Source organism: Megalobrama amblycephala, linkage group LG19 (assembly GCF_018812025.1).
Source record: "Megalobrama amblycephala isolate DHTTF-2021 linkage group LG19, ASM1881202v1, whole genome shotgun sequence".
Classification (NCBI taxonomy): Eukaryota; Metazoa; Chordata; class Actinopteri; order Cypriniformes; family Xenocyprididae; genus Megalobrama; species Megalobrama amblycephala.
In genome coordinates this window covers 7,426,535-7,441,057 of record NC_063062.1, presented here as the reverse complement: position 1 = coordinate 7,441,057, position 14,523 = coordinate 7,426,535, and the positions used below count along the sequence as shown (strand labels likewise).

The 14,523-nt window shown below is 36.8% G+C and overlaps 1 protein-coding gene across 3 annotated transcripts in view; it reads right to left on the bottom strand.

Moving 5' to 3' along the window:
- The window catches only part of fgd4a (FYVE, RhoGEF and PH domain containing 4a), a 61,602-nt gene extending 47,213 nt beyond the window's left edge, over positions 1-14,389 (bottom strand). The window contains exon 1 of one of the 3 annotated variants that reach the window (XM_048168873.1): positions 14,051-14,389. Coding sequence is in view for 2 of the 3 variants with exons in the window: in XM_048168869.1 (XP_048024826.1) it covers positions 2,332-2,392 (61 nt within the window). In the remaining variant the exon portion in view is untranslated. Of the gene's footprint in view, positions 1-2,331; positions 3,158-14,050 lie in introns of those variants that run through there. The other 2 variants (XM_048168869.1, XM_048168870.1) reach the window with 2 other exon arrangements.
- Between the last annotated feature and the right edge of the window lie 134 nt (positions 14,390-14,523).

The following is a 14,523-nucleotide window of genomic DNA, read 5'->3' as shown; positions in this document are numbered from 1 at the left end:
ATTTTAAAAAGAGTGTAATTAATACACAAAAATCTAATTTGTACTAAATACGCACAAAAGCAAAATAAATACTATACACTTGGAGAATCAGTACACACACAACACACACACACACACACACACACACACACACACACACACACACACACAAAGCTGCACTTATTTTGGGCACTGTGTTTTGTGGAGCATTCTTTTATAATGACTATGTGAACAGCAGTTCAGTGAGTGAGTTATTGCAGACTTCACAGGCTTCTGTACGTGAGTGTCAAAACACTCTGCCCCCTGCTGGACAATCAGACATATTTATTTAATTTCATATTTTTTTCCTTTGTTGAATGCTAAATATATAGGACTATAATAACAATAAACAGCAAATAAGTGCGTTTAAGAATAAATAAATAAGAATAGGAAAAAAAAATACATGCATGAGCTATGGAAATAAATGTTAAAAAATAACATGAATAAGTGAAAGAATAAATACACAAAGAAAAAGTGAATAAATGTCAAAATTGAATAAAAATTATTAAAAATCAATGGCTCAAAAACTACAAATGGAAGTAGAATGGGAAAGAGCGCAGATTTAAAAAGGAGGATATGATGTCATTATTCAGGTGCATAAGAACATTTAATAACAAGTTTATCAAAAGCAGAAAACATCCCAACCTCAACAGCACATTTGGATATGTAGTTCACTACATGTATAATGGCATTCTAATCACCCACCATTTATTTTCTCAAAGACTAAGCCTGGTCAAACCAATCAGCTTTGAAATGAATCAAAAAAAAAAAAAAAAAAAAAAAAAAAAAAAAAAAAAAAAAGCCCTGAAACAGCAGGCACTATTTCAAAAGAAAACTGAGTTCCAGTTACTGTGTAAAGCTATTAAGAAACATGTTGATGAGATCATCTGTTGCATGGTATACTCTCATCTCACAAATGCACATATGACCAAAGTCAACATGAAATCAAAACTGATGGTATTTACTTTCTTAATACACATTTTACCATAGCATGCTGTTTTAATAAATAAAGTGTCTTTGTAATCTTGTTTCTAAAATGTATTAAAGGGTTAGTTCACCCAAAAATGAAAATAATGTCATTTATTACTCACCCTCATGCCGTTCTACAAAACATTTCAAAACATTGCTTCAGGAAGCTTCGGAGCATTATGAATCAGCGTGTTGAATCATGATTCGGATTGCGTGTCAAACCGCCAAACTGCTGAAATCACGTGCCTTTGGCGCTCCAAACCGTTAATTTGACACGCTGATTCATAACACTCCGAAGCTTCATGAAGTAGTGTTTTGAAATCGACCATCAATATATAAGTCGTTATTTCGTTTGTTTTTTTGTCGCGCCAAAAATATTCTCGTCGCTTTATAATATTAATATTGAACCACTGTACTCACATGAACTGATTTAAATATGTTTTTAGTACATTAATGGATCCTGAGAGAGGAAATGTCATTACTGGCTATGCAGGCCTCACTGAGCCATCGGATTTCAACTAAAATATCTTAATTTGCATTCCAAAGATTAACGAAGGTCTTCCAGGTTCTACGTCAGAACGCCGGCGCATTATTGACTAGCTCCTGCGTCAAGCATCACACGCATGCGTCGTGCTGCTCACATGAACAGAGTCGGCCAATACTGAGGCGGCGCTGACGACGTAGAACCTGGAAGTGTCGAACATAAATAGCATAACAGAATGACACCGAAGAGAGGATATTGTTGAATAAAGTCGCTATTTTTGTTTTGTTTTTGCACACAAAAAGTATTCTTGTCACTTCATAAAATGAATGTTGAACCACTGCAGTTACGTGGACTATTTTAACAATGTCTTTAGTCCCTTTTGGACCTTGAAAGTGATGGTTAAATTGTCTATGGACGAGTCAGATACCTCTCAGATTTCATCAAAAATATCTTAATTTGCGTTCCGAAGATGAACGAAGGTCTTATGGGTGTGGAACTACATGAGGGTGAGTAATTAATGACAGAAATTTCATTTTTGGGTGAACTAACCCTTTAAATAACACATTTTGATAACATTTCATGGTTTGATTCTGCCATTATTAAAAGTCTATCATTATATATTCACCCTTTTAGTGTTTGTCCATACAATTAAAGTCAGTGGGATTCAAAACAACATTGGATCCCATTGACTTTCAATGTATAGACAAAAAATATACAGTTTATATATATTTTTTGAATGGCATGAGAGTGACATTTTTTGGTGAACTTTCCCTTTACCCATTTACCCACACAGTCCCCAAATATAACACCAAACTATGTTGACTACCAACTTATGAACAGTTACTGAAACGCAACATTACCTTTAGTTGGCCAAAACCAATATTTTCGACGATGCTTTATTTTTCTCAATCCATTCCCCATGATCTGTTGTTTTTCCGATTATATGGATGCAGCTTTCCTACTCATCAACAGATTCATTTTTAGATCTCAACCGGGCAAGAGTCAGAGTTCTATCAACAGCCTCCATTCTCTGACAACCAACTGCTGTTTTCTTTTCCAGAGTCACAATAAAACTTCTCACTGCTGGCATGTTCAGCTCATTACAGCGAGACATGTTGGGTCACCTACCAGAGGCTGTGTGGTAGAAGAGTGCTTTCCTAAAGCCAGAGCCCAAAAAATCCATCACTGTCCATCAGCATGACTCCAGCACACAGAGAAAAAGAGTTAAAAACATTGATGGAAGACGAGAAAAAAGGGGGAGAAAGTGAAGCCCAGCTTCCTGTAGACAAAGAATGGACAAAAATATCCACTGTATCACCGCTTCCTCTCACTCCCTCATGCACACCTCTAAAATGCAGTCTGGTTTATAAAATCAAGCTCTTAAAGATCCAAATGATCCCATAATGGGATAAGAAAGAGAGGGATTTTTGCAGAAATCTTTTTACTTAAAAGCTAATAGATTCTTCTAACATCCTGTTAAGATTCTAAGTTTTTCCATGTTTCTTCTTTCACTGATGTTGATTGGAGAAGTATACATTTTATGTTGTCATTCCGGCAAGACTGTATGTGGTTGAAAGGTGCTCCTGGTGCTGAAAGTCTTCAAAAATGAACCTGGCCTAGGCATGATGTTAGAGCTACAGGATTGCCTCATTCCTCCAGCCCCAGGGGGGGAAACTCCAGACAAAAATCAGGAAACTCCAGCCCTGCAGTGTTTACTAAGCAGCTGAATCACCGCCAAGTTGATCAAGAGGAAGAGGTATGGGCAGGACTGCCCCGGGTGGAGGGGTGGGGAACATATGAGAGCTCTAACTTCCATTACTATCACTGCTACACTAATTCTCATAGGTAAACAGAGCAGAGATCTGACCTGGGTGAGGCTTGAGTCAACTAAGGAAGAAATTAATCATCTATGGTCTTAAAGTCTCTTTAGATATTAAAACCAATGAAAAGACAGGAAGTTACATAGGGTGCAATTCAAAAACCCTACATCCTTTAGTGCACGCCAATGTTCCTGATTTTTCATCGCCAGACCTAGACTACCTTTTTAACCCGATTTACCAACCTACTGTATGATATGACTAAAACAAGACCTTGCAACACCCCGTCTACCGTGCATTGTTCTTCACAATAGGCAAGAATGGAATTGAACCTTCTATCATCAGAGACTGACAGGAAGTGCGTCATTTTGGATTGACCTTATAGGACTTTCCCATGCATATACCCTCCACCCACACAGTGTAACAAATAATAAATAATTAATGTGATGAACCCCTCTCCTGTACATTTATATGGAAAAATATCAAGTCATTTCAAATTTTCTTGAGTGGTCCTGTCTACACTACAGTTTACATCTGTTTTTTTTTTTTTTTAAGATATCTCTTGCTTTTATTTGATAAAAAATACATTAAAACAGGAATGTTGTTAGAATTTAAATATTATTAGAATTTAAAATAACTGTTTTCCATTTTGAATATATTTTAAAAGGTAATTTATTCCTGTGATGCAAAGCTGAATTTTCAGCATCGTTACTCCAGTCTTCAGTGTCACATGATCCTTCAGAAATCATGTTAGTATGCTGATTTGGTGCCCAAAAAATATTTTTTATTATCAAAGTTGAAAATAGTTGTGCTGCTTACTATTTTTGTGGAAAGCATGATACATTTTTCAGGTATTTGATGAAACTTTAAAAGAACAGCATTTATTTCAAATAAAAATCTTTTGTAACAGTATAAATGTGTTTACTGTATCATAAATTGTAACTATAAATTGCCTTAAATTATCTGGCCATTATTGGCCATTATTTTAATAAAATTTTGAAAAATAAATAAAGTTAAAATATTTATTTTTTTTTTTTTTTTTTTTTTTTTAAAAGATGTAAGATGTACCAAGAGAGGGAGATGGTAAAATATATTTAAAAAATTAAATTTTTAAAACTTAAAATCTTAAGGAAATATTTACATGAACAACAAACAGAAAGCTATCTGTCAACACAAAGTTTACAACGTGTCAATTTAGAAATAACATCAGAAATGTCCATTAGGCTCTGGGCACACTGTTGAGAAGTTTTTTGGTGTTATACTGCCACCTGTTGGATGTATCTACATGTACAACTACCTATAAAAAGCTCCGTAGAGTAGCATGCCTAAAGATAAGATTATTAATGTCAATGTTTGCTGATATGAGAGTATTTTATTTTAGATCTCAATGTTAAAGCTGAAACAATGACCCATTTCCTGACGCTGGACTGCATCATCCTCAAATATTTACTAGGAGGATAATGGAGGGTGTGTATGAGTTACACATGTTCCATTTAGTTATTTATAGCCCCTCTCTGTCACATCTCTCACATCACAAACTACAGCCCTGCTACTCCAGAATACACGAATCACAACAAAGTCTGTGGCTGATGTTACGACAACAGATCCGTCTCACCTGACTGACTCGCAACCCCTAAAACATTGACTTCAGTGTCACAGATGAAAGTGAAACATGGGATTTAGTGAAGCGCCACCAACAGTTAATAGTTAACTTTAACAACAACTTGTGTTAGTGGAAACTCTAACAAAAACTCAAAAGTTTGAAGAGGAAAGCATACATTTTAGGAAATAGCTCACTGTTCTTTTTCCTGTTCATGTGCACAATCAACTCCATTCTTTAAATGAGCTCAATATGAGAGCAGCCTGATAATTTCTTCAGAGTAAAGTTACCGTACTGTGAGAAAGCAATGGCACAATTAGCCTTCTCAAAAATGGGTATATGTAAGCAATAAGTTACGAGAGGCTGTGCTGTTATCATGAATAAGTCACGGCTGAAGGCCGTTGTTAGGCATGACACGAAGTGGGCAACCCCTTCAGCCGTGACTTATTCACGATACAGCACTAATATTAAAGCCAAAAATATGTATCAATGCAACTTTCATGAAGCAAACTTTCATATAAAGCCTTCCCTTCCACCAGAAAAAAATTGTCCCCGAGCGTGAACAGCAACAGAAGTTACATTATTACGCCATTAGATGGCAACAAAGACTGTCTTTATGAGTGTGTCAGTCAATAGTGAAGACTTTTACATTGAAAAGACTGAATTGTTGTGAACATGGAACAAGATGCAACTGACAAATGCTTTTGACTAGTGATGTCAGTCACGGGAAAACCCCTTAACTGTTAAAAGGACAAGCATAATACATCGGACATTTAAGCAGATTTTTTATTATGAACATCGGACTGACCTGAAGGAAAATGCTAAATTTGAATGCAGGTAATAAACTCACTCACTCGATCTCTTTCTCACAAAACTCTTCTACATAATACAGTAAGCTTCAATGAACAATATCAATTGAGAACATACAGTTTACGTTGCTAAGAGTTGTTGCTAAGGGTGTTGTGTAGTGATACACAGAACCGTTGGGTGAAGCGGTCATAGCCGTGTTTTATCGTGAATAAAACACAGCTATTGGCCAATCAGAATCAAGGACAGGAACTAACCATTTTATAATTTTAGATAAAAGATTCTATACTGAACCTTAAAGGTTTCTGTCAGGTAGTATTATGCCCCTTTTTTAAAGATGTAAAATAAGTCTCTGATGTCTCCAGAGTGTGTATGTGAAGTTTTAGCTCAAAATACCCCACAGACAATTTTTATAGTATGTTAAAATAGCAAAAACAAGCCATTTCTGTGTGTGTCCTTTTAAATGCAAATGAGCTGCTGCTCCCGGCCCCCTTTAAAGAAGAGGGCGGAGTTTCAAGAGCTCATGCAAAAAAACAAACAGGACAATCTCAAGCACTGAAAATGTTAGAAACTGGCAGTAATAGAGTACCTCAGGGATGACGCATTTTTGTAGGCAAAACCCGGAAGCGAGTTAGCATTTTAGGACTTCCGGTTCCAACGCCGTAAAGTCTAAGGGGTTTTTTGAATGGGTTTTTGCTAAATCGCCTGAAATAAGGTCTGTGGTTAACAAAGCCTCTAAATACTTTCACGTTTTGATCTATGACATAAAACACAGCCAGTTATAACCCGCTTGTGATTTTTTAAATTTTTACTGTGTCTTAAAATGGGCGGTTGCTAACAAATTGCTAAAAGGGACTACTTCCTTTGGCGGGGACTTTAGACGTCATCATGACAAACAGGACATTTGGACAGCATTTCTCATGAAAAAGTGGATAAGTATTCATAACAGCGCAGATCATAATCAGTGAGCATGTTTTTAAATAAAGTTTGAGGAAGCTTGGTGGTGGTGACGCTGATCCGCGACCATGGTGTGCTGTAGTCCGTTTATAGCCTACTGTTAGCCTTTTAAATCTGACGACTTTATTTAGGCTTCAAAATCTATAAATGTTGTGTTATCTTGTAAAGATTATCTTGATAGACAAAACGTGAAAGTGTCATAACCCTCTGTTAAACAGAGCTTATTTTCTGCAATTTTCCAAAAGTCTATGGGAAAAATGCATAGGCTTTCAATCGAGGGAACCCGTGCGCCACTAACTTCCGGGTTGGCCTACAAAAACACGTCATCCCTATGGTGTTCAGTTCAAACCGGAGTCGGACAATGATTCCCACAGAGTTGTCATCTTGCTTTTATCCACTATTAGTACAAGCCTGTTGTAGCAGACCCCGTCCGAATGATGGCCAAAACTGATGAGTTTTATGAAGTTTATTGTACATCACACAAAAGATGAAGTGTCTGTTTTCACTCCAGAAAATCACCGTAAGAGCTGAAGAAAACACAGTACAAGAAGTGTGCATTAAAGTCTTATCCATAAACTCTCTCTCCCTTGCATTATCATCAACATACAGTACACAGCGAATTACACAGCAACTATGGCGGCATTATAATGCCATTAATAACCGAGCGCACAACTGATGCTTGAGCATGACATCTCCTCTGCGCGCAAATCAAGCCCTCGCGTGCTTGTACACGACTCGCAGCACGCGCGTCATCACTTCCCACACTCGCGCTCGAATCTTCTATTTCGCTCGCGCGAACACTTTTTATTTTTGACAGTCATGGGGCGGGACTTTACTTATTTCAGTGTAACCTCAAATGTCATTGGTCAATTCAGTTTTTCCAGTCTGTTGTGATTGGACGCCTGTTGTAAAACGATTAGACATGGCTTCATCAATGGACTCAGATGCAAACACTTTAAACTTTATTTATTGACTGATTGATTGCATTATTATTATTATATGTCCTTACCAGATACTATATTAACTTGATTTATTATTATTAATTATGGAGCTGTAGCTGCTGGGGAAAAATGAGAACACACAGTTATATTTGCTGTATTTCACCGCTATTACCACTTTACTTCCACTAAACAGTATCTATGTTTACCCAGCCAAAATTATATCTGTTCTCAGAACTACAGAAATGTGAAAAGTGTGATTCTAAACCCAAAATTGCTTCATGTGGCTTTGGATGAAAGATAAATCACTTGTTCATATCAGTAAGCAAGAGTTGTTGTGTAAGCTTTTTCTTTCATTCTTTGTCAGTTTAATATATTGTCAGGTTAATATATTTTCCATTAAATACAGTATGAAAGGGTTTCAGCACTTTACCCCATTGAAATGTTTCAGTTAAAGTTAAGATACAGTACACAGTATGAATGATCATACCCCTCTGAAACCCAATTTAGAAATTAATCTTTATATCTAAGACACATTTAGTTTTTTTTAGTTTTTTTTAATAACATTGTTCAGATGTGGTCAGTTGTACTCACTTATACTGTGCACTGTACTTACTTTTAAAGGGTTAGTTCACTCAAAAATAAAAATAATGTCATTAATTACTCACCCTCATGCCATTCCACACCCGTAAGCCCTTCGTTACTCTTCAGAACACAAATTAAGATATTTTTGTTGAAATTTGATGGCTCAGTGAGGCCTGCATAGCCAGCAATGACATTTCCTCTCTCAAGATTCATTAATTTACTAAAAACATGTTTAAATCAGTTCATGTGAGTACAGTGGTTCAATATTAATATTATAAAGCGACGAGAATTTTCTCGCGTGCAGATCTGTTATCCTCTCGCGGAAGTGATTTACTGCGCGCGCAAGCATCAGTTGTGCGCTTGGTTATTAATGGCATTATAATGTCGCCATAAACAACACTTGTTACAACTAACAGTAAAAAAATATATACAGACCTTATTCTTTTTTTTTTTGATGGGGGTGCTTAATAAACTGGTAAACTTTATATCCGTAAAACAACTCAGATGAACTGTAATGAAGTGCGTGCTAGGGATCGACCGATATGCATTTTTCAGGGCCGATGCCGATACCGATTATTACAGATCAAGGAGACCGATAACCGATATTTTGAACCGATATGTGTCTAGTGTAAAAATGAAAATTAATGTCAAAATTAAGAATAAAAAGGCCTCTGACAGAGACTCTCTTTAAATTATTTTAACACATCTTTAATTCTGAGAACTGTTCATAATTGAAAGGGAAGTATTGGCATCAATAATTTACATGTTAGAAATGTGCAATAGCTTAACCTCTCATAATTATTTTCTGATGACTAAAACATAGCCTAAAATAATAGAGGTGACTACTCAATTAATAGTCTAATGCACATCAATGGATTAACTAAAAAAGCACACACATACACACACACACACGTGTATATATATATGTGTGTGTGTGTGTGTGTGTGTGTGTGTTATATTTAGCATTTTATTTGCAACCCAGAATTGCATTAAAATCACACACAACCCATATTGTAATAGTGTTTTTTTTTATTTTTGATGTGTAAAATGTTTGTTTGACTGTTTATCACGGCGATACAAACTAGGAAGTATACAGGACAGCGTCATCCAGAAACGTGCAATGTGAGATTATTGACAATTTACGTTATTAGCATAGGGTTATTAGTCAAATGAGAGAGCGCGGCCGCGGAGATAACTAAATCAGGAATAGGGAGCTCGCGTCGCGTCAGGGCGTCAGAGCTCGCGCTTGATGCCCTTTCAGCTCTTCAAAATTGCATAATGGTAATTCTGAATCTGTATGATAAATTATTTTGCAATCATGTTAGAATAAAGCAATATTTCTCCAAATATGCGCATTTTTTTTGACTAAGAGCCCTAACGGAACGGACGCTGTTCAGTGAAGCTATGTGAACAACACAAAAAAAACCGCAGTAGACGTGAGTGAATTCATTCGTGTTGATAATCTATTCACAATATAACGTTAAGTTGGCCGAATGGTGAGAGAAGTAGGTTTTAGTTTCACTATCTCAGCACTGATGTGATGATCCGTTAAAGCATATCACTGCAATGACGGACATTGACCGGGAATTCACAGTATAATAACTGAACGGGGCTTGTCATCATAAATCGATTATATTTAGGTGTTTTGCAACTTCAGGAACGTTTACTGCATTCTTACCTTCGAGAGATAACTTATTGATGTGTGATGATGATCACTGAAGCAGCTCCTGTGCTTTCGGTGTGAGAGCGGAACATTTTCCAGCCGCGCCAGCCGTATTGATTGGCCAGGCTCGTGACTCCCAACAAATCAGACGGACGATGGGCGGGGCTTAAGGTGATGATACACGGGGCAACTTTTTGAGCAATGTTGCCGGGCAATGTTGCCGAGCAACGTTGCTTGGGCACTTTCCCCACTGAGAATGAGCAACAAATATATATCTGGATACGTTAGATCGGTCGTGGGCAATTTTTTGAGATCCTCCAATCAGAATGTTAGTAGCCGATCACATGACCGGTTCGGAGATTTCAGAAAAAATTCAAACAAGATGGCGGCATCTCAGCGGCAGTGGAGCGGAGAAAAGGAGAGTGAACTTTTATCTTTTTACGCTAGTAAGTTGTCATGCGTCAACCCAAAACAGGGAATTTACCTCATATATTGCTTAAAATACCAACAACTGTCCGAAAGTAATGTGTGTTTGCTGTAATGAAGCTATTGAATGATTTCAGTTAAACACTAAAGTGACGGGATTGTTTAACGTCTCTAGTAGCGTAGGCTGTAGGGCGTTTGACATTTGAATAGCTTTTGATGAACTCGCTCTTCTCCCTTTTCCTGTCACAAATCAGATCGGAAAGGCATTTATTTTTAATAAAAATGAAGAAAATATTTGAAAAGTTGAAATAAAGTGCCTAACAAGTGTTTATAATTAAGTATTTATTGAGTTGGCAATAGATTTGCTCCACTCTGATTAGTTGCTGCCAACTGTCTGTTGCCCTAATTAGTTGCCCTGTGTCTCATCAGGTTGCCCGTTGACGGCAACATTGCCCAGCAACATTGCTCAAAAAGTTGCCCCGTGTATCATCACCTTTAGTCTAGGCCACAGAGCGGTGCGCTCTGACTGAGGTGGCTGGATCAGTGCCAGATCGCGCATTTCAAAATAAAATGGTTTTATCGGCAAATCGGTTTTGAAAATGGCCGATGCCGATAACAATAAAAATGCTTAATATCGGCGCCGATAATCGGTCGACCCCTAGTGCGTGCTCTCCCCTTCATTGCTGCCGTAACCAGTATCACTCCGGAGACTGTAAACTGGATCACGAACAGTTGGTACTGATCTATCCTTGAAGAACAACTTTTTAGCAAAGCCTGTGTTTTGTATTGTCCCTTTGCATTGACCCTTGTTCACAAAGCAGTCTGGAGTGAAATGATTTGCACAGACATAAAGGAATTTGGGTATATTTTGGGGTGTATTACCTTCAAAAATTAATACACTGCATCCTCAGTGGTTGGGAGAAAATGAAGACTCCCATGTTCACTCTTACATCCAACAACAGAACAACAGGATTGCTTATGAGACATTGTTGTCGGTAAAGCTGGAGCATGAAGAAAAATGGCGGACAGCGTACAACTCGCTGAGGGTGGAAACTATGGTAATGCAGAACTGCCAGTCAGTGGCTGTGGGCGGGGCCTGAGCAGTGTGATGTCACATTGCTCAGCGAATCAAAATGGCATGTCTAATGAGACTGCTTTGGTTTAATGGGGATTTTTATCATTGTAGGGTGGTTGTGTTCACACACTGCCAACACACATTTATGTCCAAACACCATGTAAAAGTGGATTTTGCATAATAGGTGCCCTTTAAAACATTTCTCCTTATATAGAACCTTTTGGCCCTAGGATTTTCTATACATAACCCCATTGAACCTTTTTTTCTACATTGACATTAGTTGATAAAACATCAAAAAATTACACACCTTTTTTTGGAAAGAAAAGCTGTATTTTCTTTTCCTGCCAGTTGGTAATGATTTTATATATACTGTATGTGCACAATTTGTTTATTCTCTCTCTCTCTCTTTCTCCCTTTATTTCTTTATCTCTTTCTTTCTTTCGTTCTTCCTTCTCAGTATGTATGTATGCATGTATACAGTATATACTTCATTATTATTTTTTATTATCTGGTGCGAGCATACATAATTGTATTTTGTGACTAATTCAGAGAATTATCTTGATTTCTCTGTTAGCATGTCAAAACAAATGCTGCTTTGTCTTTTTACTTTTTCATCTCTATTGTTGAAAAGCCTCAATAAAAAGTGTTAAACTAAAAGTACACATTTCACCTTTAAGTAGGTGAATAGCGTACACAACAAGCATGGAATGTTTGACACCATAGGCATCAGAAATGGATTAAAACAGTCTGATTTGTTGAGGAGATCTTAACCAAGAAGACAAAAAATATATAAACATCAGAAACATATTAATATGTCTCTAATATATTATAAATTGTACTGATTTGTTTGGTAATGACATATTGCATTTTACTTTGTATTTTTGCATCATTTCACATGTCGGAAGCTAATTAACTAACCAAATTCCACCTAAGAGCAATGTTAATCAGCAAAGAAAATCCAACTTCTAACTATTCAACTCCCACAGACAACAACAATATAACTCCACTGTGAGCTCCTCATGCTCATTCCGTTTCACTGGGCAGTCAAGCTAACAAGCTCAGAAAGTGCAACTTCACCAGACAAATAAATGAGACCCACTGCAGCCTCTTGAATAAGATACAGTACCAAGAGTTCTCTGAACTGACAATAGTGAATAGCCGGCTTTAAGAATAAACACTGTATTATAGAGATAATCAAATCACTTTTTGCCTAACCTAAACAACACAAAAATCTAACCTTAAAATTGTATTCATATGCAACAATATCCAAAGAACCACAATGTTTTGCTGTTGTTGAAAGGCAAAATATGCATTGGCATTCATCCAGTGACAGTCACATTGGACTCTATGGGATCAATTGACTTCGATACATCCGTGGTTGTGCTGTGCCATGCAGAGTAGTCTTGACAGTAGGCTGTTATCCCTATAATCACAGACTGACTCAATCTAGTTCTTGCACAATCCTTGTCCTTAAGCTAAAGAATTATGCAGACTGGTTCATATAGTCAGAGATGAGACATGTCACTACTGCAAACACTCCATAACGCAACCCGTTGGGACTTGTTCACGCTCATATCCTGAGCTTTTCAGTACAAACAGGGCTTTCTTCCAAGGAAGAAAATGGAGTCTGGCATGTATTTCAACGCATTTTCCCAAATCTCTTGTGTGCTGTCAGAGATTAAGGCAAATCACAATGATGAACTTGAGCACGAAAAGATTGTATGAGCTGGTCTGATGATATAACTAATAACTAAAAAGACCTCTCAAAAAGTAAATCTTTTTTTTAAAAACTGTATTCATATATTTTCGCCCAAAATAAATATTTAATCAAAGGATTCAGGTCTTTTATTTTGATTGCACCATTCCCCAAAAGGGTCAACAGGAAACTTCACAAACTATGTTTACTTTTGAAAAAATGTTAATTGCTATAGCCATACTACATGTAAAACATTTTTTTTATTCAGAATATCAAATATATTTTCAAATATTTTATTAAAAATTGATTCATATTAACAATAAACATCTATGGTTTCAAATACACGAAATATTTTGAGAGTAAAAACATGGAAAGGTCTGATATTTATGGTGAAAAAAATACTATAGTGGTAATTCTATAGTTGCTGTGATAATATAACAAGTAACAACTATAGTAATATAAACAAATTACTTTACCCAATACTGTACTAAGTTTTCTACAACTATAGGGTATATTGTACTACAATATACACTACAGTTTACTGTAGTAAAAACTAAAGTACAGTATTTATTACAGTTTATCAGTTCACTATAGTTAATACTACAGTATGCTGTAGCAATCATTAATAAAGTGTAATACAGTATACTATACTATGGTCAAAAACACTATAGTATTTTTTCACCTGGGTACTATATTGTGTCAATCACTGTATCAATCAATAGAAATTTTATAGGAAGCTTACAGTGGGCAGGAAAAGTAATAAAATCACATTATGGTCATATCCCCCACCTTGAAAACCATTAAACATTTTTTTAGTCAGTAGGCCTATCAAATTCAGAAGTGTGTCGTTGTCACCAAGCTGACCTAAGAAAATATTCCCACAAATGACCGGTGGCCTGACAACATAACGTTAGCGGTTTCCCTGAAACAAATGTATCCAGTGTATTGTACGTTTGACACGAGAAGAATAAGCCCATAAGCGGACTATCCGGTCACACCTGACCGCTGCACTCACCTGAGGATTCCGGGCATTCCTCCGCCGACCCTCCTGTCCTTCTTCGGCTTAGATTTCCTCCTGATAGCGTTTCTCCTCAATTCACTCATGTTTTTGTTAGTTCGTTCCAACATTTAAAAGACTTGTTTTAAAAATTGAATCCTTTGTACATAAAAAATGGTCGTTTCACGTCTACACAGCATTTCAGCGAAGTCCTTGTCTTAAGCGTCTGCAACAGTAAACGGTCTATATAGTGTTACGCAAAAGTAAAGCGAAAGGCTTCGTTTAGTGTTTTCCTCAGATTCTTTCTTTCACCACAGTAGTGCAACTGCACTGAGTAAATCATTGTCGCTTCATCAGACCATATCACCGCCCTCTTAACAGCTGATAACACGATTGGTCCAGTCATTTCCTCTGTGCTCTGATCTCCAACTGTTTATTTTAACTCACCGACCTCAAAACATGTATTTGTGGGGTTTTGATTCATCGGTGAG